Below are 25,654 nucleotides of genomic sequence, written 5' to 3'. Positions count from 1 at the left end.
AAAAAGACACACACGAAAGGCAGAGAATATGAAGCTTCTGACGTGCACGAAAGGCAGAGAATATGAAGCTTCCACAGTCAATCTGAAGAATACAGGAAAAAATGAAAAGGGCAAAAACACTTAGGTTTAAAACGCCTCTAGGTAATTTACAACTTTCTTTTTTGCCCCTCAAAGAAATATTCATTCCATTTAATTTAAAATTTATATATATATATATATATTTTCCCCCTATTTAGTACTCTATTCAAAGATCCAGAGTGGGGATTTTCCTTCTACTTACTAAAGAAAAATAGGTCTTTTATAAAAAAGGCAAGTTCTTTCCCCAGTTGTTTATTCTGGTAAGTTACAAATGCATGCTTAGTAACCTCAGGTATGCTTTCCTAAATGAAGGAGGACTGCAACCTAGCACAGCTGCAGGCCAAAATCTAAAGTATTTCAGCTGCTTGCTCAAATCCAGAGAGACTGAGAGAGAGCGAGAGTAAATCAGGCACACAGCACGCTCACCTCCACAATTTCCGTGCTGGAGTATCTTGTCAGACCCTGCTCCGCTGGGTGGATTACTGAGATCTGCACCAGTGTATTCAGCTTCCTATCACGCACGGGAGCCACAAGATCCTTGCATGCTGGCAATGGCAAAGAAAAGAGAAAGAAGAGAAACTAACATCGTATCTCAGGGAAAACTTTTGTCCCGGGTTGGAAGGAAACTCAGCGCCGGCGCTGAATGAAACCTTCTGGGACTCTGGCTGATTTTACAGAGGAAGTCCCTTGGAAGTACCTTACAGAAATAGGAAGTCACGTGCTGCGGAGCGGAATTGAGAATTCATTTCCACTGGCCACATGTGCAGCTCATGCGAGTCTCCACTGCCCTCGGATCCCAGCTCTCATGTGTGACCCTGCACACACAGCTCAGGGGCTTTGAGCGACTTTAATTAGTCATTAAACCCCGGGCTTTAATTCACACCCCTAGACTACATAAACTGACTTGGGCCACATCCGGGGAACTTTACGCTTCTCCTTATTGACACTGGCAGGATTAGTTCAAATGTTGGAAGGCACACTTGGTCCTTACTTATCTATTCACTAGAGCTGGCCTCCTACAGTCCTACATAGGGACAGACGCGGGGAAGGGAGGCTACCCTATCACAGCAACACACAAGCCCTGGGCAAGGAGCAGAGGAGGAGGTGGAGGGGTTAAAAGCGTCCTCTGTCCAGGATTCCAGCCAAGTCTGGGAGGCAGAAACGTGGAAAAAAAATGATGGGTTAATTCTTGCCCAGGGGCCACAAAAGTAAGACCTATCCCTTGAGACACCAGGCTCATATTACAGACGCTCTCCACCATACCATATTTACTTGAATATTTTCTCCTCCCACATATCATTCTCACAATTGCACAATTGGGGGAAGAAAAGTCCAAAAAAAATTCCTTTTCAGCAAGTCCAATATCTGCTCAGGTGTTTCCCCACCTGGCTTTGAAATAGTAATTTTACTACCTGCATTTGGATCCCGAAGTATCATGCAAAGTGTCCTCACGACAGGGAAGAGGTTCAAATTAGGCTGAGCTGGGGGCTAGGGTCAGGCTGGAGTTGGGACCAGGGACTAGCAGTAGCCGCGGGTCATGGATTCATGGTGAGAGTATGCTGGGCTCTATACCATATACATCTCACGCCTCTGACCAGTGCAGAAAGAGAGGGAAGGACCCAAGTATTTAAGCTACATTCTGGCTCTGCAACAGTGTACACCTACTAGGACAGAGGTACTACGGTTTAAACCTGAAACTTGAAAGCAAAGCAAATTATGAATGTAATGATCACCTTTCCTTTGCTTACAGATCAGCTCATTTATAGAAGCAGAGTGGGACAGAGGAAAAAGCAGGAGCTTTGGAATGAAACTGGCCTGGTTTTCGGCCAGTTCTACTAGCTAAGCAATTCTGGGCAAATTTTTCAACTTCTTAATTTCTTCTTGACAGACTTTGAGATCCTTTTACTCCTGTACGGTATTTTGTTATAATTTTCCTTATTTAAACCATATGCCTCTAACCGTACGGGAAAGCTTAGGAAAGCATGCTTGGAACAAATTAATAGCAACAGTTTATTTAGCCATCATTATTTTTGAGGCCTTTTGCCAATTATCTCTTTATTTCTCAAAATAGTGCTTTGAACTATTATTTCATTTTTACATACTAAGAACTAGAGGCTTTGAAAGAGTAAGTGCTCACATGTACATTACTAGAACTCTCTGGTAGTTTTCTTACATCACACCCCAGCAGTTCCATCTCTTTTCTTAGCATATGAATTCCTCTCTCAGACAGTGGCACCTCTCTTTGGAAGACCAACTGCCATAATTCTTTACTGTCTAACCCAAGAGATCTAGTTTTAGAAAATACTGATGCAAGGTTTCAATAATGTCAACATATCACCGGAAAGAAAAAAAAAAAACAGATTTAGACCTGACTGTCCTTTGGTGGTTGTTTTGATCGTTTCCTCCACTTGCCTAACGAATGTTTAATTTTATCACTCATTCTCTGGGCTTTCTGCTCGTAGTGTACAGCTCTCTCTCCATTTACTGATACTGACATATATCTCTCCTTAGATTTTGAAGCTGGAGTCAATTTGTTTCCCACACATGCATTTTGTCCACTTTCTGCTGGTAGCTTCATCTCTACCTTATGAGCTTATGACACGTTTGCTCAAAGTAAGTTAATTCTTGTCTGATTTCTTATCAGCCTTGATTGTGTGCTGTGGTTAGTTCTCAGAAGTGAGAAGGTGTTCTCCATTTTATCAGCGAACCTCTCAGACTCACTCCTAATAAAAACAGAGATAATCTCCATTAAACTCAAATGTTCAGTCCGACCCAATTTGCAGATTCCCCCAATACTGATGAAGTAAAAACAACTGTAATGGCACTTTGCATTTCTTTATATTTTAGATCTAAAATATGGCCTAGAAAACAACAACAACAACTAAGGTCACATCTTGGCTGTCCATATCTTTTCCTTCCTGAAAGCCCAGAGATTTTAATGTTCCCTACTTCTATGTGGCAAGATGTTAGGAAAAGACTCTGACATCAGTCAGACTTCCTGAGCTATAGTCCCAGGTTCCTCATTTTCTACGTATGTGCCTTTAAGTCACAAACTCTTAGCTGCTCAGTTTCCTCATCTGTCTATTTCTCAGGATGGAGGCAAGGAAGAAATTAGGTCCCTTTTTATGAATGGACTTTTCTATGCAAAATAAAGCTTACTAATATTTACCAATATCAATACCTACATTTACTAATAGTTAGTGTTTTATTCTTCTGTACAATGGTTTTTATTGGTTCAGCCATATTCAGACAGCTCCTTAAAAACTATCATTAGGTCCAATATTTCTTTGTAAATATCAAACCAGTACCTGACTCATTGCATTTAGTAAACTGAAACCCATACACACTATGGATCTATACATACTGACACTGTCCCACTGGAGGGGTGATAAATGATGAGTGATTGAATTGCTTCACAGAGACTGGGTCACTATAAAGTATAACCTGCATAGGAACTTTTTAGTAACCACTAAAGAAGCCTGAAAAGTCTGTTTTCAGAAATCAAAAAAAAAATGTCATATCAATTTTCCAGCCATACTTAGCACTACCCATTACCCACACAAAATTCTACTCTATGAGGGAGTGACCTGCATAAATGGTCTTCAACTCACAGGACTAAAAGAATACTTCAGGGTTTTGCTTTGGTTGTTTCGTTTTATTCGAGAATTCTTGAATCAAATGGGTCGTAACAAGTAAATACCTCTCTGCCATCATTCACTCACCAGTAGATTTTTTACTTTTATTTCTGCCTTTTTATTGGCTTTGTTTTGGACTGAGCTGTTTAAAAGCATTCTCAGAGCCCAAGAGAGTTTAAATATATACAAGATGTTGATAGGTTGGGATTCAAATATGCTTGTGTCCACTGAATTGTTTATTTTTTAATAAAAAGGGGAAAAATCACAATGTAAAAGTAATGAATAATTTTTTTAAAAAACTACAATTTGAAACTTTTCTTTAGAAAAAAACAAAAGAGCTACGAGTGACTGTTTTTCCTGTCACCTTTGCTATAGTAACTGGCCACATGAAAATTCACTTTCCATCGTCAGTGCTGGTGAACGAGATGCTCGCAGGCATTCCCAGCTGAGATTTGTACAGGATCCAGACAGCTCTCTGCTGGAAGGGAATCCTCAATAGAAGTGTAATGATAAAAACAAACAGAGCTTCAATATCTCAGGAGAGGGCTAGGCACTGAGCAAACTGGAAACCTATGCTGTACCAAAAGAGGGGCCCTCCATTCAAATTCATGGCCTGAAGAAATAAAAGCCCACGTGGCTTGATTTGAGGATTTGTCCAAAGCTTGAAATCCCAGTCATTGTATGAGTTAAACTGATATATCTGTGACGAAATTTGGCCTAAGGACCAGAAGATGCCAACCTCCGACCTAGATGCTTAAAGCTACTACTTGGAGTCTTAGGGAGAAGTGCAGATCATCTGTTGCTCCTATCATTCCTCTAATATCTGAGAATCCGGAAGCTAAAGGGTGGGGGTTTCTGGGTTCTTGTTGAATTAATATTCTGCCCACCCCAAAGTACCATTTTTATAAAAGATCTGTTTTTGTTTCATTCAGCCATCATTTCTAAAGCACGTCAAGTCTTTTGAGTGCATACAGCCGTTCCATCCTTCTAGCCAACAGTGGCTGGAAGCCTAAAAATGTCTCCAGACTCTTCTACCGGAGAGCTCAGCCCCAGCAATTATCAATTTGAACACAACTGTCAGTTCAGGTGGCTTTGCATTCAGCAGCACCGGCCAAATCCTAGTTATTCTAAGACCTGCCCTGGCTATGGAGTGTTCAAATAAGCAGAGGTGCCTGCCACAGGCTTTCACGGGGGCAGTGGCCCGAGCCACTGGTGTAGTGTGAGTTCAAGGCTGACTCCAAGCAACTGTCTCTTTCCCCTTAAGAACTCTTTCTTCTGTGAAGTCAGGTCATTTTTCTTGCCCCACTCTATCTCATCTCTCTTCTTGCCATTCAGTGTTAGTAGCATCGAACAAAGTTTATCCTCAATCCTCTAGAAAAAGCAATGGCCACAAGCGGGGGCGGGTGGAGGGAGACTTTGACATGAATTCCCATATCTCTACAATTCTGCTCTTAAATTAGCCAGAGGAAAGTTAGGCTTAAAGGAGAAACCACACAGGAGAGCAAACAGAGAAAAAAGAAATGTTTGCTTGTTTGTTTTTCAACTTGGGATAAAATTATATTTGAAACCAGAATCTAGCCTAAGGAATTATGTGACTTTGGATACATTACTCTTATCTCTTTCAGTCTCTATTGTCTTATCTGTAAAGTGGAAGTCAAAGGACAGATTTCATAGATTTGCTATAAAGATTATATGAAGTAATATATGTTGAATGCTAGGCACATAATAGGTCCTTTTATTATATATTAAGATTGATATGAATATAATTATACATTGGCACAAAAATGGATTTTATCTATTCAATATTCTTATAGTAATTAAATGCTCAAGATATCCCAGGTTGGTCCTGATTTTATGTAACCTTATTCTTTTTTAATAAAAGTATTTTATTAAATATATGCCTGTGATTTCTTGGTACCTTCTTGTTTTCAATACAAAAAAATTTTAAACCCCTTACTGGATTATTTGTGAATTTCAGAAATCATAGTTATCATTAATGTATTGCTTTCTGTGAAACCAAATGTACACATTCATACTTGCTAATTTCACCTCTGACTAGGCACTTCCAAATGAGAAGCCAAAAATAGCAGAAAGATTTATTTATTTTCTGTCTGTCCTCAGATGTACTACATGTAAACTCACCCTCTAGGCAGAGATTTATCTGGGAGGTTAGTGTTCCTTTACTTAGAGAGGGACTTCCCTGGTGGTCCAGTGGTTAGGACTCTGCACTTCCACTGCAGGGGGCAAGGGTTCGATCCCTGGTCGGGGAACTAAGATCCCGCATGCCACATGGCCAAAAAAATAAATAAAAAATCCTTAGAGAAAGTTGGTCCACAAAGAGTCATTGTCTTAACAACTGAGATGTCCCAAGGGGTAATGGGAAGACTCGCTCCTCTGTTCTGTACGTTCTCTCATCAAAAAGAAGGCTGTGAATGATTATAAAGCTTCTTTTTCTTGAAATTAAAAAAAAAAAATGTTATAACTCAAACCCAATATAGCCTGATGGCAACAAACCTCCCCTGATGAAAGTTCATTTCTTTCCCCCTTCTTCCCCCACCCCAGACTCTTCATAGGGAAAGCAGAAGAGGTAAATCCATGCCCCTCAAGGGCAAAAAGGGCCAGGGCACAGAGAATAGGGGGCATCTTGAACAGGAAAGTGGCCTTATCCAAACAGGGATTTAGGGAAATAACCGTCTAGCTCCAGGCTCCCCCAATAGCACTGTTCTTATTATACCATCCCTAAGAGAATCAGCCATTTCCCTAAGGCTGTGGGTAAGCCTCTTGCTGCCTAGAATGCAGCTTTCTATTTACTTCTCGAATTCTTAATGTTTGGTTAGGTTTCTCAAAAATGTGACATATATATCCTTGCTCCTTGTACTCCAGAAAAGTAGATGCCGCTTATCAACTGATAGGCCCACTTGGGTTAAGTTCCCAGTCCAATAAATTACTGGATTCCTTGGCATGGTTTCACAGCTACCATTCTAGATCAGTGAGTACATCTAGACTAAATGAATTGACATCATACATTAAGAGATATATAAATACAAATGTAAATACAATGTAAATATTTGTTACATTTTAAAAGCCTAATAGCCCCGCTAATTGCCAGTACAATACGCTTTCCCACCTTTAGTTTCTTCCGCCTTTCTGTTCTTCATTCTTCCTTCCTCTCAGGAATTCTAAGACAGCAATTTTCTGAAGCCTAGGATGTGAACCTCTACAATTCAGATCTACTGAGTGGATTCAGAAGACAACACTGCCTCGTTCCCAGGGCACCACGTTCCATGATAATTCCATTTTCTACAGTAAAGTGGCAGAGTGTATAGTGTCCTGGACTCATACTAATATCCACACAAGGAGCATTTCATAAGTAATCAGGAACACACTATTCACTTTTGAATATGTTCTTAAGGCTACTTCTTAGAAAAATGTGGCTCTATATCATGTTGAGCTGATTGATGCCCATTAATAATATTCTTCCATGTTCATTCTGTATTCTCTGTAGAATCTCTGAGTCTCTGATTCATTGAGCTTAGCATCACATCTTGCCCTCTCTGTTCATTTTAGCTTACCTTCAACTGATAGAGCCTACTTTCTGTCATTTTCTCATTTGGTATTACTATTCTCATTTGTGTTCTCTTCCGCTTTCTCAAATGTCTTTGCTATGTGCTCTCTCCTATTTCAAATGTCCTCACTAACATGTTTATCTCATCACTCGGAAAGATGAGGTTATCAAAATCATCACTTGTACATTTATTTATAAGACTTGGGACTACTGGGGTCAGGAATACATCTCTCTTAACAAACTACAGCTTCTCCATCCAGTTAAGTAACCATTTTTTCAGTCTTCAGAGAAGTAAAACAAAAATGTGCTATTTTCCCCTTAACTGTTGTGTGGGAAATTTTAATTTACACACATTTCCCTAAAGAGTATGTGAACCACGCATAGCTGCCAACATAAGCAATATTTCTTGGGAAAATTAAAGAACTGTAGATAGAAGAGTTGGTGTGAAAAATGTGATTCGAAAATTTGGACTTCTTTTTCTTTTTTTTCTTTCATTTTTTTGTTTGTTTTGTTTTCTTTTGTCTTTTAAGACACTGAGTTCAAAATATTAATGTTCTAAATACAAAACTGGAATCTTTTCAAGGAGGATAAGTATACCCACATAACTTGAACAAACAGTATTAATTTTAGGTTTCTAGAAAGTTAGAGGGCAAAAAGCAACTCAGTGTTTAAGGTTGAAAGATAAGAAATCAATCCAGGGAATCAATACACACACACACACACACACACACACACACACACACACACACACACGACTAAATAAATAAATAAATGAATAAATAAAGCCATCCTAATGAAGGAATTCCTTAGATATACTGAAAGAATCCTAGGATTTTTGCCCCTTTACTACAACAATAAAATGCTAATATAGGGAATTCCCTGGCAGTCCAGTGGTTAGGACTCTGCAGTTCCAGTGCACATGGCATGGGTTTGAACCCTGGTCGGGGAACTAAGATCCCGCAAGCTATGCGGTGCAACCAAAGAAGAAAAAAGAAAAACAAAAGCTAATATAAGGCAAATTTTAAGGTTATTCTCAATTAAGATAATAAAGGAAGCATGCAGAGAAGATGGGGGTGAGGGGTAGGAAGCACAATTTATGGCATACTTATTATGCAGCAGGTGGCATTAGGCTTAAACTTTGCTTGTGTTAGCTCAAATTCAGAACAATAACGTGCCTGGTGCCGCCTCATCATTTCATTAGTTCCATATCCATATTTCTGACTAATCAGATTTGTAGATCACGAAGACTATTTATTTATTTATTACCAATAGCTCAGTAGCCCAGTTAATTTTTTTGTCACTAACATCATTCTGTTCCGTCTGGTCCGCTGCACGTTCATTGGTGATTTAGCTTTGTAAGGAGAATTTTAAGACTCTCAACACTCTGAAAATAGAATCCAAATAAACCTTGAGGAAAGGATGAGACTAATGCCATAGGGAGAAAGCAGATGACAGAGTTATTGAGGAATATACGTAATAATTTGCATGAGGGAATTGAAGAGATAGTGTTATAGAAATATTGCTTCAGAATTCTTGCTACACTGAGATTTGAGCACCACTGCTAAATTTTGTTACAACTGACTCACTTCTAAATTAAACTAATTTCCTTGATGTAAAAAGCCAGATTCAGATTGTTGAGAAATAGGTCCGGAAATAAAATGTGTTACTTTTTTCCCCCATAACAAAACAACATAAAAATATGCCACCATATTTTATGTGTATCTGTGTGTGTTTTAAAAAAAAAAAAAATGTTGGCCTTAGCAACAAATAGCCAAGAAGATGAAATTCACTTCTACAGTTGGGAACCTTACACTAAAATAAACTAACCACTCAGTACTGGCTCTCAATATAAGTATCACTGAACAATCTATAGAGAGAGAGAAGTGGAGCCTCTGCCTGGAACAATGGTGCTCTCGGGGAATGCTCTTTGATCGTGCTCTGAAGCAGCAAAGATGCCAGCTGTACAGAAGACAGCGTATTTGCATATGAAAAGAGCAAATTTGGTTCAAAACACTGTTGTCTGTATCAGAAGGCTCCCATTCTCCAGCCCGTCCCCTGCTCCCCCCAGCTTCTCTCATTTCAATCCTCAGAAAATTCTGTTTTGTCCTGTTTTCATGAACACTACCTAGATGGCTGAGACTCCATTCTCAAGCAGTTGAAATAAAAACAAGCCTGTGCTCGTGTCTCTCCCGGTTTTGACCTCCCACGCTATATGATGTAAACCCCAAACTGGCCTGGCATCATCGCCTAGTAGTTTGTTCAGACTTGGCTCTCTGTGAGCATGCTCCAAATCCACGTTCCACTTCAGGAACGTGCGTGAGCTTTCTGCCCCTCTTTTGAGCAAGAACATGTATGCTGCTTAAGAAAGGATGAAAATGTTATTCCAAGAATGGAAGCTGTTCTCAACCCTTCATTCTTCTCTATTTCTTATTAAAGCAGTAACCTAACTTCTCACACAATTTCAATCACCACTTAAATAAAGGGTCTTCCAAGATGTGGGTCTCCTGTGTTGCCTTCCCACCTACCCTCTCTTGTTTTCAATATCCTTCAGTCACAGGAATTTCCCCTCAGGTATATTATTGATAACTAACACTAAATGTATCCAAAAGTAAGCTAAGTAGTTATCTGTGTATTTAAGCTCTGAAATACAAATAAAATAAATTAAAAGTTAAAAAAAAAAAAAGAATGGAAGCTGGTCCCTCTGAATACTAAAAGAAATGTTGTGAGTCAGTGAATGGGAATCTGTAGTATTAGAACTAGGGTTGCAGAAGAGGAAGAAACACAGGCAACAACCTTAAATCTTATACCCGACCAGGGACCAAGATGACAATATTTTTCCAGAAGTGCCAGTTTGACATAGGAGCCAATAGGGTTCCCGTTCAGGACAAGCATAGAGCCCATCAGTGGATCCAGCCGGGCACGTGGTTAGTGGGGAGGGGATGCTTCCTTGATTTACCTCTGAACCACAAGATGAGGCTAGCGTGGCTGGTGGAGACAGTTAATTACAGGAGTGGTGGCAGGAAAGTCAGAGCCTGAGTCACCAAGTGTGGATGGCTAAGAGAAGTGTGCTCAAAGTTGATGAACTCTAACTGAGGACACAAAACGATGTCCAGAAGGTACTTGGGAGTCTGAGGCAGAAAAAAAGGAAACTGGGACCTTAGAACATGACCTTCAGGGGTTGACAGTCTCCTGAGGGACAGGAAGTAGGAAGCGCTCTGGAAGGCAGTTGTTTAAACTGGATGATTTCACACACAAAACACTGACTCATGGTCTGGGTTTCACCAAATCCTGCATGAGGCAACTTTCAGACACGCTTTCCTGAAGCAAAATGTTTCAGAAAAATTGTACTGTATATATTGCATCCAAGGGCTAAGTTTTAGAAGATGGTATTTAAATTAAGGTAATTTTTAAAATTTCAGTTATTTTTTTCCCATAAATGTATTGCACTTGGTAGTTGTATGTGGAATTAATAGTCTTTTGTGAAATTCCCACCCCTCTAGTGTCAAATATTTTACAAGTAGATTTAAAGTATTAAATCAAAGCCATACATGGATAGATTAGGAAACAAGCAGGGGAAGGGAAGCATGAGAGGAATAGGTGGCTCTGGAGGGATGAGTAGCCTCTCATTTCATTGTCTCTATCTAGAACATCCTTTGTGGAGGGGTAAGTTATCACTCCCTATTTCTCCTGAGTCCCTTGAGTCAATCATACGTGTGAGTTTTTTGTAGACAAAAGAAAACCTCAATATTCATGTTGAATACGGAGCTTTAAGGGTGTCAATTCTCCCATCATAAGACAGTTGACTCACAGGAAATAAAACAAGGTTGGTAGAGATAAGCTAAAGCTAGAAATGACTAGTGAACCAGGAGACATGACACAAGAGGAGAAAGACAGTGAGTCTGTGGGTGAGAAATCCACTGTGGACTAGCTTGAGGGCAGAAGGGGTCTAATTATTCAGAGCAAAATCCACAAGTTCAACCCCATGTGGAAATAGTGCAGCTTGAGAGTGGGAGAGCGCGATTCTAAGAGAAACCAAGTTTGAAGGAAGCAAAGAGCACACTTCTCAGAATATTGGGGATCTCCAAGGAGAGCCTCAAGCTTAGCAGAGCACCTGTGAGCTGAATGTAGAATGCTTCAGAGCCCTAGCTACACAGGAAGTTTCAGAACAAAGGAGCAGCTGTTTACACTACCCAAACTAAACTAGAGAAGAACCACCTTCGCAGCAATTCCAAGACATGTGGGAGACTAGGTAAGATAAGAATATGAGACACCTTCTGTTTGAAGGTCTCCCTGGCAGTTCTTTCTTGCTCTGTGTAGTAAACAGTCAAAGGCTCAGGGTCGTAGGTTCCAGTCCTGACCAGGTAACTTTGGATTTGTTATGGAATCTCGGTATCCTCCTCAGGAAATGAGGATGATAATTACAGTTATTCTCACTGAGTGCTTGTGAATATATGTGGGGAAAAAAGAGTTGTTAATTTCCTAATGATGTATTAATAATGTACTTCTCCCTTTCATGTATATTAGCTCAAACACTCTGTGAAATAAGAATTATTATCTACAACTTACAGACAAGGAATCAGATTTTCAGAGAGGGTAACGGATTAACCCAGAACAGCATCATTATCATATCATTAATGAACAATATCATTAATGAACAATATCATTAAGCAATCATTTTACACCTAGCACCATTCTTAGTGCTTCAAGTACACTACCTTATTTAAGCTGCAAAACAACCCAGTCAAGATGAAATTGTTCAGAGCCACACAGGTAGCCAGTAGCAGGAATGAGGATTCATATGCTCTCATGATGGCAGCCCAGCCCATGCTCTCAAACACTGCCCTTGTACTGCCTTCTCTCAGGGTTACACGTGGTAGGCTGAAATCTAGGCTCAAATCTCTGGACCTCAGTCCATTTCTCCTATTTTAGTTCCATTATGCTTCTTGTTATTTGTGTATATATGTTCTGAACAGCATCTCTATAGGAAGATAGCTTGCTTCCTGATGCTATCCTAGTACAGGAATCTGGAAGTTACTTTGTGAAGAATTTGGGGCATAAAGTTCTACACAGATAAGCAATTGTCAGCGATCTAGTCTAGTTACAGAACCCACTTGTTCAGCTTGGCCCATGACTGATTCTTCCTGTCAGTTCTCTCTAGATGAACCCCAAGGGCAGTCAGGCTCTGCCCTTCCTGATATAATTTGCTAACAACAAAATATCAACAGTTAAATGATTGTCTTCACTGAGAATACTGAAATGAATTGCTTTTTACAAACAATTGTGTTAGCGACAATTCCAAAACATTTCAAGGGCATTTCTAAACCTATAAATTTATTTTATGAAGAAACGTGAGTCAAAAAGCAATGGCATTCATGCCTGCATTCAGTTCGTGGGTATGTACTGAATGTCTAAATGTGCCCAGCATGATTCGAGGTGACAGTTTCACAGCAGTGAGTAGGAAAGCAAGTTCTCTACTTTATGGAGCTTACAGTCTAGCAAGACATAAAGTTAAAAAAAGTAATAATTTAGTGAGCATTTTAAACAGGGTGATTAAATTGAGAGTGTTGGGAGAAGCAAGAATCAGGAAAAGCTTCTCTGACGAGGTGACACCTGAGTTGTGATCTAAAACTTACCAAGGGGCCAGCTGAGGGGCGGGGACGGGGTTGGGGGGAGAACAAATGCCAAGACCCAAATGTTTGGCTTGTTTGAGAAGCAAAAAAGAAGACGAATGAGGTTGAGAGTAAGGTTGCAGAGTGAGCTGGAAGATCGGCACAGGTAAGGTGAGAAGGGCCTGCTGCCCAAGATCCTTGTAGAGTGTGGTAAGATATTTCAATTTTATTCCTTTTTCAAATTTTATTGGAGTCTAGTTGATTGACAGTGTTGTGTTAGTTTCAGGTGTACAGCACAGTGATTCAGTTATACATACATATATATTCATTCTTTTTCAGATTCTTTTCCCATAGAGGTTATTATAGACTGTTGAGTAGAGTGCCCTGTGCTAGACAGTAGGTTCTTGCTTATTTTATATATAGTAGTGTGTGCATGTTAATCCCAAGCTCCTAATTTATTCCTCCCCCTACATCCCCCTTTGGTAACCATAAGTGTGTTTTCAAAATCTATGAATCTGTTTCTGTTTTGTAAATCAGTTCATTTATATCATTTAAAAAATATCAGATTCCACACGTGTGATATCATGATATTTGTATACCTCTGTCGATTTTATTCTAAGTGAAATGGAAGCCACGGAAGGATTTTAACTAGGGAAGTAAAGAAATCCCAATTATATTTTTAAATTATTTATTCTGGCTCTCCCATCAGGAAGGGGGTGTGAAGGGGTAAGAGGCAGATGCAAGCAGACCTAGGAGGACTCCCTTAACCGGCTCAGGTGAGAGCCGACAGCGGCTGAGAACTGAACGATATCGGTGGCAACGGATAGAGGTGATCAAATTCAGAATACACTTTGTACATAGAAAGTATAGGACCTGAAGATGGATTTGACATGAGGTGAGGGGAAAAGAAGTATCAAGAAAGAGTTAAGAGTTTGAGGATTTGCATAACAGAATGGATGGTGATGTATTTTAAGGCGATGTATATCATTGGGGAAATAAAATGTTTGGGAGGGACAGGAAATGGGAAACAAGAAATCAGGTTTTAACTACCTTGAGTTTAAAACCCCTCCTAGGAAGTCAAGTGTCTTGAGCAAATGACACTGTGGAGTTGAGAGGAGAGCAAGGATCAACATTCCAGATGAAGCGAGCGCTCCAAGGACCTGATCCTAAGATCTGAGGGTTTACCTCTCAGACACAGAATTAAAGATACAACGAGACATATAAAAATGAGGGAGAATTCCAATTAAAAGCCTTGGTCTTAAAGGTGTGTTCCCTTCTCATGAATCTTCCTTGATTTACTTTTAAGTCCAGGATATTTCTTCCCCCTTCACAGCAAAATAACCTTTGGGGTCTGAAAGAGCCAAAAGTGCATTTTTCTTCTTTCATTCTCGGATGTCGCACAAGCCACAGTGTCGAAGAGAATGGGCTCTAGAGTGAGCCTGTGGGATGCAAATCTCAACTCCTCAGCCTCTCCATAATCCAGTTTCCAAAATGTAGATAATAATGGTGCCTAATCAGAGTTATTGTGAGGATGAGATGAGATAAAATTGGTAAGGTACTTATTTAAGAGCCTGGAACATAATAAATATACAATAAATGTTTGCTATCCTTAAAAAAAAAAGACCTCCTAGACAAGCAAGTGGAGATATTTACTAGCCAGTTGAAAAAGGGAGGAGGGAGATTATCATACTAAGTGGTAAGACAGAAAAAGACAAGTATCGTATGATATTGCTTATATGGGGAATCTAAAAAAATGATAGAAACAAACTTATTTACAAAACAAAAACAGACTCACAGACATAGAGAACAAACGTATGGTTACCAAAGCAGAAAGGAGTGGGGAAGGATAAATTAGGAGTTTGGGATTAACAGATACATACCACTATATATAAAATAGATAACCAACAAGGATCTAATGTATAGCACAGAGAACTATACTCAATATCTTGTAGTAACCTATAATGCAAAAGAATCTGAAAAAAGAGTATATATATATTTTTCAGATTCTTTTCCATATATATATATTAAACTGAATCACTTTGCTGTACACCTGAACCTAACACAAAATTGTAAATCAATTACACTTCAAGAAAAAAAAAAAGAAAAAAAAACCAAGAAAAGTGAAGGCGAGAGTTACAAATTTTGGAGACAAAGACCCGTAAATATTCTTTAAAGCCCATAGACTTTGAAACTGCTTAGAGCAAGAGGGTGTTTAAGTTTCGTGAGTATTAGGATAAAACTGATATTCTGAATTTGAACAAGTTTTGACCTGGGAATACCTCTTGTGTTCAGACTGACTTCTGCCATCTTACCCCTGTAGATGACAGCCAAGAGCCATGTCCTTGTCATGGTCAAGTAGAGGGAATGGAGGAGTGAGGGGCAGAGCACTTGAACAGGTTTGGGCTTTGCTATACCAGAAACACGAGCACGGGCAAGTCACTCAACCCATCTGACAGTCAGTTTCTGCTGTTGTAAAATGGGGAGAGCACCACCATTGCCAACTGTGAAAGGTCAAAGCTCAAGTAAGAAGCATTTGGGAAAAGACTGCTCTGTACAGTGGACGTGGGATGGGACTTTTCTTTAATCCCACGTTCCACTCTACTAGGTTTCTTCCCCGCGGCTTGGTTCCCAGGTAGCCTTAGATACATTTGCATGCCATCTGCTTGACAAGAAGCCCTACTGACAAATTTCAGCCACACAGACAACAGCATCAGGGGACCTCGCTCCCTCATAACCTCGGTGGCTTCCTAATGAACAAAGCTGCTAGGGAGGGCTTCCCTGGTGGCGCAGGGGTTGAAAGTCCGCCTGCCGATGCAGGGGACGCGGGTTCTTGCCCCGGTCCAGGAAGATCCCACATGCCGCGGAGCGTCTGGGCCCATGAGCCATGGCCGCTGAGCCTGCGCGTCCGGAGCCTGTGCTTCGCAACGGGAGAGACCACAACAGTGAGAGGCCCGTGTAATGCAAAAAAAAAAAAAAAAAAAAAAAAAAGAAAGAAAGAAAAGTGAAAGCTGCTAGGCAGTCCTGATTCCTCAATTACCCACAAGTAGCAACAGATGTTGCAAAGGTAGGCCTGTTCCAGTGACCAGCACTCTCAGTGATTAGACAATGGAGGAAAGAAAGTAATTAGGTGAATCACACACAAAGAGAAATAAACTGGATGGGGCATGTTGATCGTTGATGAAAGACAGATAAACAAGGTGTGAACATTTAAAAAAAAAAAACCTCTAATTTAACAAGTAATTAGCTAAACCCATGTGGAAAAATCAATTTAGGCCTCCCTTAACTAAATGTTCCTGTGGTATATTATTCAGAAAGAAATGGGAACAGAAGAATAGATATAATTTATTGCAACGAAATTCAGTTAAATGGTACACTCCTAGCAAAGGGGAAGTGAGGCAAAAAGAGAGGTTTGTTCTCTTATATACTTTTCACTTATTAACTGATGTCATGTGTCTCAACCTCCTGAAGAATGCCAAGCTAGAATTTAGACCAGTAGCAATAAAAACAGCTACGTTCCAGAGGGAGCACACATTAAATCTTGAGTCGCCAGAAAACACTACCCACATGACAGACCTGTTAAGAAGCTCTAATTGGTTCACTTTCTCTTCCTTCAATTAAATCTCTATCTCAGCAGTATAAAAACGTGACACAGGTCTTAGATAACCTTTTATTGTCTACCTCCCTCCAATCCTGTACTTTTAATAATCAGCCACAAGGAACATGGCCTTTGGAATTCAAAACCTACATTTCTCCACTCCCGTCCTTATGCCCTTGGGCAAGTGACTAACCTGTGAAACAGGTATAGTGAGAAGCACCTAGCTGGTCTGTTCTAAGATCAGAGATAAAATGTGAAAAGACACATTGGGAAGATTCTTGTGTCTGCAAACTCTGCATAGGGAGGCAATTGTCAGGGGCACAGCATAGCTCCAGATTTTGCTGTGTCCCACTCAGCATGGTCTGAGCCTTCTCTGAGTTTCATCTAGTTTAGCCCCAAAGCCAGTAGGACTCTATACCTGGCACTTAGGAGTTCAATAAGTGATAGCAATTATCATGCACAAAAATTCAGTGCCAAGACCCCTTTTCAAAACAGTACTCAGTGAGTATGGCAAAGTGATTTACCCAAGGTTAAATCCAAAATAGCAAAGGCTAACCAATCGTTAGGTATATGTCAGATACCAGTTTAAAGGTTTTCTGTATATTAATTCGTTTAATCCTAACAAGAACCATATAAGGTAGATACTGATCCCCTTCCTGTTTTACAGAGAAGAAAATAGGGAGTCAGAGACATTGTGTCATTTTTCCAAGGCTGCCTGTCCAGGTAGTAACAAAGGCATTGTTAAAATTCTAGAGTAGTCTTCACACTCCCATCTCTTAGCTATATTGCCTCCTCACTCAGATTGTAGACTGATGAGCCTGAAATGCAAAACTACTGTCTATTATTTTGGTCGTAGTGATAAACTGTTGTTCTGAAAAACATCTCTTCAAAAGTATTGCTAGTTACCTGATGCTGTCAACATTGAGATAGCTCCAAGAAAGACACGTCAGGCAGATTCTTGTGTCTGCAAGCTCTGCATAGGTAGGCAATTGTCAGGGACACAGCATGGCTACAGAGTCTGCCATGTCTAGCTTAGCATGGCCTGAGCCTTCCCTGAGTTTCATCTATTGATAGCTTAGCACCAAAGCCAGTAAGATTCAATTCTTCCTGATACCCAAATACAACCTGCAAGCATTAGAATAATGTTGAAAGACTTGTGTTTATTTAGAATTTTAAAACAAGTTTCTCATGTATGTGCAACAACTGTAAAATACTGCAAGAAGATTTCTAGAGCCTTAATTTATTTTTAGAGTGGGATTATAAGTAATAAAGAGGAAAATGTAAATGAGCATTAAACTCATCACCTTAGGAAATGAGCTGTAGGATTTTCTTTCATGTAGTTTGCTACTCCCTTTGCCTGAATTGTCTCTTGTGTTCCTTCTAAACCAGCTGAAATCCTGCCCATCCTTCCAAACCTGGTCCAAATGACACTTCCTCTGAGATGTTTTTTCTGATGCCACCGTTTTTTATATATATATATTTATATTTATATATTTTTTATTATTTTTTTTTTTTTTTTTGCGGTACGCGGGCCTCTCACTGTTGTGGCCTCTCCCATTGCAGAGCACAGGCTCTGGACGCTCAGGCTCAGCGGCCATGGCTCACGGGCCCAGCTGCTCCGCGGCATGTGGGATCCTCCCGGACCGAGGCACAAACCCTTGTCCCCTGCATCGGCAGGCAGACTCTCAACCACTGCGCCACCAGGAAGCCCCACAGTTATATTTAATCACTGCTTGCTCAGTACTTCCGTAGTTCTTGGCTTATGTCTTTATTTTGCCCTTATCACAATCTACCTGGTCTGATAGTTTGTCTCTACCATGTCCTGGAAATTCTTGAAAAGCAGGAATCAAGAAGGAGGGAGGACAGCCTGATGGTTAAAAGCAGGAGTTCAGATCAGACAAAACTCAGCTTGGATGCTGACTCTGTCACTCAACTTCCATAAGATCTTTGGAAAGTTGATCATTGGGAATCTTAGATTTTTTCATCTTTCCATTGAAGGTAATATGGGTGAGTTTGTTCTGTACTCAGATTCCTGGGTTCAAATCTTAGGTTCATAACTTTACTTGTTTATGTCTAAGTACCCTTTCCTATAAGACAAAGATGATAATAGAGAATTTATCTCATAATGAAATTCTGAGAATTAAAGTAATTACTTTATGTAAATTATTTAGAACCACGTCTGGTGAACAAACAAGCACTCAGTAAATGTTAGCTCCTTTAATATTATCCTGTAGAATTGTGGTAAGGAAAACATGGCATCCTGTTTGTAAAGAGATAAGCACATAGTAGATGCTCAAAAAATGGTAGCTATTACTGTGATTTCCCAGTACTTTACACTGTAAGAATAAAGAAAATGGCAATCAGCGTATAATGAGCAAAAACATAGAGCAAGCACATTCTTAGCAGTTGTTTCTCTGGTTGCTTGAAAATCATCTTGCAGCTTATATGATGAAGTATTTCATACAGTACTTTTATCAATAGGTTAAATACAAAAATATACCGCTGTGCTCAGTATTCCCTTAAGTTTGCCTATGATACCACGTAGAGGGTAAAAATACTAAAGAAGATATAATAAAATCTTCCATTCTCCCATTGGAGCTTTAAAAAAGTCAGAGCTTTATGATCACTTATGAAAACAGATCAGCAGGAGAGTAGAAGTGTGAACACAGGAGAAAACTGGCAAGTTTAGCCTCCTCAGATTTTGTTTTCTTTTCCAGAAACATATAAAACAATGGCTGATTTATAGCAATTCATAAAGTATGAATGGATGTGACAGGCAGGTTAATGAAGGCCTTAGCATTCTATAAAAGCAGTGTCTATAAAGAGATGAGACAGTTTTTGTGCAGCTTGTCCGTTTGGGCGTATTTTATACACATTTTCAAATTCTGAACAGAAAACTGATCACATGATTTACATGACTTTTTTTTTCCTAGCTGGGTTACTAGAAATATTGTGGCTGTATATATAAAATCTAAAATCAGTACACAAAGTCACATATATGCTCCAACAGAACAAAGAACAAAGCATTTAGAATCAGCATTCTTCTTGTGCTTACTGAAAGTCACTCTAATATTGGAAGTAACCTACCCAAGGACGTCTTGCCATTATACCATAACGTAATGTTGCGATAGAACTGAATTTTAATCACTGAATTCTAGGCTGGTACACATCATTTACCTGGTACAGGTATATAGTGGGTTGCATGCCCACAGACTTTTTAAAGTCTCTATTTCCATAGAGAAAACAGTTTCTACAAGGGTGTACTTCAATTTGTTTATTTAGTCACATTACGTATGGCAGAACTGACATGGCTTACAGAGTGAATGTGAAGTAATTTCCTATAAAGCACTTGGAATTACTGATTTTTCAGTATATACCACGATTCCAAAGGACCAGGAAGTAGATGAATCCAGACTCCTATTGAAGAGCACAGTTTTTATTTCCTCTTCTAGGAAGACAAGATGGCTGGCTTTTTATACGTAACTTGGTGTAATAAAAATAAGTATTTATTGCACGCCTTTCTGTGTCTGTGTTTGCTGAATTTGGAGTATTTATCTTGTTCCAAGCACCAAGCATCTGCTTCTGCTGCTCTCCTGGTCTAAAATGTGATTCCTCCTTTCCTCTACCTGTTCTAATGTTGCTTTCCTCCTTCAAAAACTCGCTTTAGTTAGTCTTCCTTGGAAAGCCTTTCCTGACCACTCCTCCTCATACTAGTTTGATCCTTTACACCATCTCTCATATTCTTAGAGACCCTGAAAAATAGCTTAGCGTTTAAGGATCTTTTTAACCACTTCAGGAGTCTTAGTTTGATCTCTCTACTTATACTATGAGTTAACTGAAGGCAAAGAGCAAAATTTTACTCCTTCAAATATGCCCCCTTTCTTGTTCAGCTTTTCTAGGTATTTATTTAAACAAACAGACACCACTTGATCATGACATTTATATGGGCACATTGCAGAGATTTTAAAAGATATAACAAAATATAACAAAAGAAATAAAAACTGTACCAAGTTGTGAGAACCATGGTTAAAGACACTCATGCCTAGTCTTCCAATCTTGTTCTTTTGTACACAAACACTGTTAACACAGTTAAGTAAGGGTTATGCTGTACAAGCAGTTTGTTATCCTGCTTTGACAACTCTTATATTCCCCTGTTTGATGAAATATCCTTTTGAAAGATGATTTTTTAATGACGGAATAGTTTTCCATCTTAAGAATCTATGTTTCACTATAAAAATTAAACAACATGTGCTGATTGACTCTGAGCTGGGGATGAAATACAGTGGCTTAAACTTCCCCTTTATCTATCCTGACTTTGAAGCATTAGGAAAAGAAAGTCAAGAAATGAGATGGGAAAACAGAAATCAAGAGAGATAACTCTCTGAAAATGTATGACCACCTTACAGAGATAACTGCGATATATTTCTGCATTGCTTATTATTGATTGTTATCTGATATAATTTTCACGATATTACTAAGAAAATTATAGCAGTTAATATAGATTTATTGATTTTAGAGAAAACTGAAAGAAAAAGTAAGGATCTGTTAAATAATTTGAACCTCAGATTAGTCTTATTTTATGTACTAATAAAATCTATAGGGGAGGAATTGATCCATTTTCAATTCCAGGGGAAAAAGTCTCAGGAAAAATTCATTGCATAAATTTATGTACTGATTCTTAAAAGATAAATCAGCTTCACACAAGGGAAAGGATCTAACAATCAGTTGGCTTTGAATCTCATCTCTCTCTATCCTTTACTCACTAGAGTCTTGGCATCACCCACACACCAGGGCTGATCCTATTGTTCAGAGGTGAGGTACAGGTGAGGGAGACTAGAAGAGGCCATGGGAGTAGGGATCTCACTGGCTCAGCCCATCTTCTATCTTACTACTGTCCTAATCTGACCTTGGCATTCCGGTAGCCCAGCAAATGGTCCTTCACTATTTGCCATTTCCCCTTTTACTACGAGCCCAGATCAGCTCATAGCTTGGTTTCATGCCTGGTCAAACCAGCAACCTGATTGACTATCCTTGAACCCTAGTATTTCCATTCTTAAAACCCTATTACCTACTGTGCAAGTATCTACTATAGCCTGCCCCCTCCTGCTGGGAAAGTCAACTGTTTTTTTTTAAAAAACCTGTTTTTTAAATTGAAGTATAGTTAATTTACGATGTTGTGTTAGTTTCAGATGTACAGCAAAGTGATTCAGTTCTATATATCTATAACTATATCCATTCTTTTTCGGATTCTTTTCCATTATGGGTTATTATAAGATATTGAATATAGTTTCCCATGCTATACAGTAGGTCCTTATTGTTTATTTATTTTATTTATATTAGTGTGTATATGTTAATCCCAAATTCTGAATTTATCTCCCCTGCTTTGGTAACCGTAAGTTTTTCGATGTCTGTGAGTCTATTTCTGCTTTGTAAATAAGTTCATTTGTATCATTTTTTAAGATTTCACATGTAAGTGATACATGATCTTTGTCTCTGTCTGACTTACTTCACTTAATATGAATCTCTAGGTACATCCAAGTTGCTGCAAATGGCATTATTTCATTCTTTTTTATGGCTGAGTATATTCCATTGTATACATATATACCACATCTTTTTTATCCATTCGTCTGTCAATGGGCATTTAGGTTGCTTCCATGTCTTGACTATTGTAAGTAGTGCTGCAATGAATATTGGGGTCCATGTGTCTTTCTGAATTAGAGTTTTCTCCAGATATATGCCCAGGAGTGGGATTGCAGGATCATATGGCAACTCTACTTTTAGTTTTTAAAGGAAACTCCATCCTGTTCTCCATAGTGATTGCACCAGTTTACATTCCCAGCAACAGTGTAGGATGGTTCCCTTTCCTCCACACCCTCGCCAGCATTTATTATTTGTAGACTTTTTGATAATGGCCATTCTGACTGGTGTGAGGTGATACCTCATGGTAGTTTTGATTTGCATTTGTCTAATAATTAGCAATATTGAGCATCTTTTCATGTGCCTATTGGCCATCTGTATGTCTTCTTTGAAGAAATGTCTCCTAGGTCTTCTGCCCATTTTTTGATTGGGTTGTTTGTTTTTTGGATGTTTTTTTTGATATTAAGTTGAATGAGCTATTTGTATATTTAGGTCTTCTGCCCATTTTTTGATTGGGTTGTTTGTTTTTTGGGTGTTTTTTTTGATATTAAGTTGAATGAGCTATTTGTATATTTTGGAAGTTAATCCCTTGTCAGTCGCATCATTTGCAAATATTTTCTCCCATTCTGTAGGTTGTCTTCTTGTTCACCTGGATCTTACATTTAGTATGGATACTTTCCAAATCAGCATCTGCAACATGCATAAGTCCCTTTGGACACAAAGAGGCCTTCCTTGACCCTCTATATTCAAAATAGTCCCTCTGAAATGTAAACTTTTTTTGATAGTTGATTATATTAAGGAATTTTTATCAATATTTTTAGGACTAATAAAGGTATTGTGGTTATGTTTTGAAAAAAAACTGAACAAAAACAAAAACAGTCCTTCTGTTCCCCAAGTCAACTACCTCTCCCCCAGGCACATTCTAGATAGTCACCCTGTTTCTGTCTACATAGAACTTAACACTACCTGAAATTATTTATAAGTTTTCTATGCTCCTAATACACTTTAGATGAGTGAATTACTTGCACTTGTTAAGGATTTCACGCCAGCCTCCACGTCCCCACATTCCTATCATAATCGACACCGAGGCTGTTGACACGTATAAAATGTGCGTTTTGATGTACTCTGTGTCTGGCTTCCAGTAGGTATCAGTCATCGACGTGTAAGTTATTTAAAGAATGTGACTTCACAGTGTCAAATAAAAAACACAAGAACCACATGTACACACACATGCCATTCCCTCCTGTGCACTAACACGCATTAGTGACTATTGCCTTGGATTTATGGTATGTGTGGTGTCCATATAAAAATACAAAAATATATTCTTCTAAGTATTCTATTGACTTTGGAGATAGTAAATGGAGGCATGACAATAAACATTGTAAGCATAATCAGGAGAATAAACTTAAGAAATAGTTCGTAGGAATTTCTTTTCTTTCATATCTTTGTCAAATGACTCACCTCTATACATTTTCCACAGTGGTTTCAAGAAAGAAATGTTACCAGATTGTAAGAAATGATCCCTCTTCTTAAATGCCAGCTTTGTTGAAATGAAAACAATTTTATGAGACTGTAAACAAAATCTGTGTTCTTTTGGGTTTTTAATTATTTTTCTCTTTGTGAAAATAAGAAGAGTATCAATGTACTCAAGTGAAAATGAAAGACATGTGGAAGCAGAGTTGTACGTGTAAGAGTGAATTATATAATTTAAATGCAGTCAACCACTAGAAATACAGCTGACAATGGGCATGAGATACTCATTTTATCAGTACATGCTTCTCTTGTACTATTTTTAGCTGATTATTATCTACTTTATTTATATACAGCTTGCTCAATTGACTAAGCATTTCCTAACTCGTTTACTTAGATAAAGATGTAGCAGAGGAAAAAAAAAAAAAAAAAAAAGATGTAGCAGAGGAAATTCAGCAAGATATAATGATTTTACAGTGGCATATAGACAAGGCAGAGACAAATTCTGGATGGAATATAACTCATACAAAGCAATATGACACCTACAAAATTAGTGTGGCTGTTTTCCCAATTTAAAAAGCAAGGCTATTGAAACTCTCAATTTGTTTGAATACCTTGGTACAGAACTGATAATCAAATATTAAAAAAAAATTAGTTGGATGGAGAAACAACAAGGTCCTACTGTATAGCACAGAGAACTATATTCAATATCCTGAGATAAACCATAATGGAAAAGAATATATAAAATATGTATATACATGTATAACTGAATGACTTTGCCATACAACAGAAATTAACACAACATTGTAAATCAACTATACTTCAATTTAAAAAATTCCCCCCCTGAAAAGAATTTAGTTGGAAAATTAGGTGGAAAAAAGTCTCTTACCTTGTTTGTGCCATTTTTTCCTAGATTTTTTTTTTTTTTGTATTAAGATGCTTTGCTTTCTTTCTGATTAAATAAACATGCACATTTTTAAACGATGACAAAAATATTTAAGAAACTATTATTCTCTCATTTTTAATTATGAAGTGAAGTCAGCTATATAATAGGTGAAATCTTGAATAATTTGTGAGAGTAAAAAAACTCAAAGGAAAAAAGAGACAAAAATATATTGTAAAACCTACACGGGTTTAGCTGTGATCTCCTTGAAAGAGTAGTTTTTTCAAAAATTCTTCAAGAGATGGTACAGTTAAGGATCTTAAAGTGCTAAGAAACATAACAAACAGTTTGGAAACTACATCTTCCAGGATCAAGAACACAGTTCCCTGAAGATTCTAAATAACTTTCTTTTGTTTACTCGTCAGGCATTTCCTGCCATATGATAAAATAAAATTACCTGTTGTTAAGGATTCTACTGGGGCTTCCCTGGTGGCACAGTGGTTGCGAGTCCGCCTGCCGATGCTAGGGGATAGGGGTTCGTGCCCCGGTCCGGGAAGATCCCATGTGCCGCGGAGCGGCTGGGCCCGTGAGCCATGGCTGTTGAGCCTGCGCGTCCGGAGCCTGTGCTCCGCAATGGGAGAGGCCACAAAAGTGAGAAGCCCGCGTACCGCGAAAAAAAAAAAAAAAGAATTCTACTGTATTTTTTGAATAGATATGAAAAAAGAAAATTAAGGTTTGTTTTTTTAAATGGGAGGAATATTATTATGAATAAATTCTCAGAGCTGCTCGCTCTGAGATTACGATTCAAAGCCGGAAATGTAAGTGACGACAGCATTGTTCCCAAATTTGACTGTGCTTTCAAAAGAGTTAGTATAGTTAGGTCTTTGAACAAGATAAATAACTTTAATTGAAATAAAAGACAGGGGGAGGGGGAAGGGTAAACTGGGACGAAGTGAGAGAGTGGCATGGACATATATACACTACCCAATGTAAAATAGATAGCAAGTGGGAAGCAGCTGCATAGCACAGGGAGATCAGCTTGGTGCTTTGGGACCACCAAGAGGGGTGGGATAGGGAGGGTGGGAGGGAGATGCAAGAGCGGGGGGATATGGGGATATATGTATACATACAGCTGATTCACTTTGTTATAAAGCAGAAACTAACACACCATTGTAAAGCAAT

The 25,654-nt window shown here is 38.8% G+C and overlaps 1 protein-coding gene across 9 annotated transcripts in view; it reads right to left on the bottom strand.

Annotated features, from left to right (window-relative positions):
* The window catches only part of INPP4B (inositol polyphosphate-4-phosphatase type II B), a 717,808-nt gene that overhangs the window by 329,118 nt on the left and 363,036 nt on the right, over positions 1-25,654 (bottom strand). For 7 of the 9 annotated variants that reach the window (XM_079920302.1, XM_079920301.1, XM_079920299.1 and 4 more), the window contains one exon: positions 505-623. The exons of 1 other annotated variant lie outside the window; for it this stretch is intronic. In XM_079920302.1, the coding sequence (XP_079776428.1) occupies positions 505-623 (119 nt within the window). Of the gene's footprint in view, positions 1-504; positions 728-25,654 lie in introns of those variants that run through there. One more of the 9 variants, XM_079920306.1, reaches the window with a different exon arrangement.

This window comes from Stenella coeruleoalba (assembly GCF_951394435.1).
Source record: "Stenella coeruleoalba genome assembly, chromosome: 4".
In the NCBI taxonomy this organism is placed as follows: domain Eukaryota; kingdom Metazoa; phylum Chordata; class Mammalia; order Artiodactyla; family Delphinidae; genus Stenella; species Stenella coeruleoalba.
The sequence above is the reverse complement of the archived record's forward strand: the minus strand, read 5'-3'. Positions and strand labels throughout refer to the sequence as shown.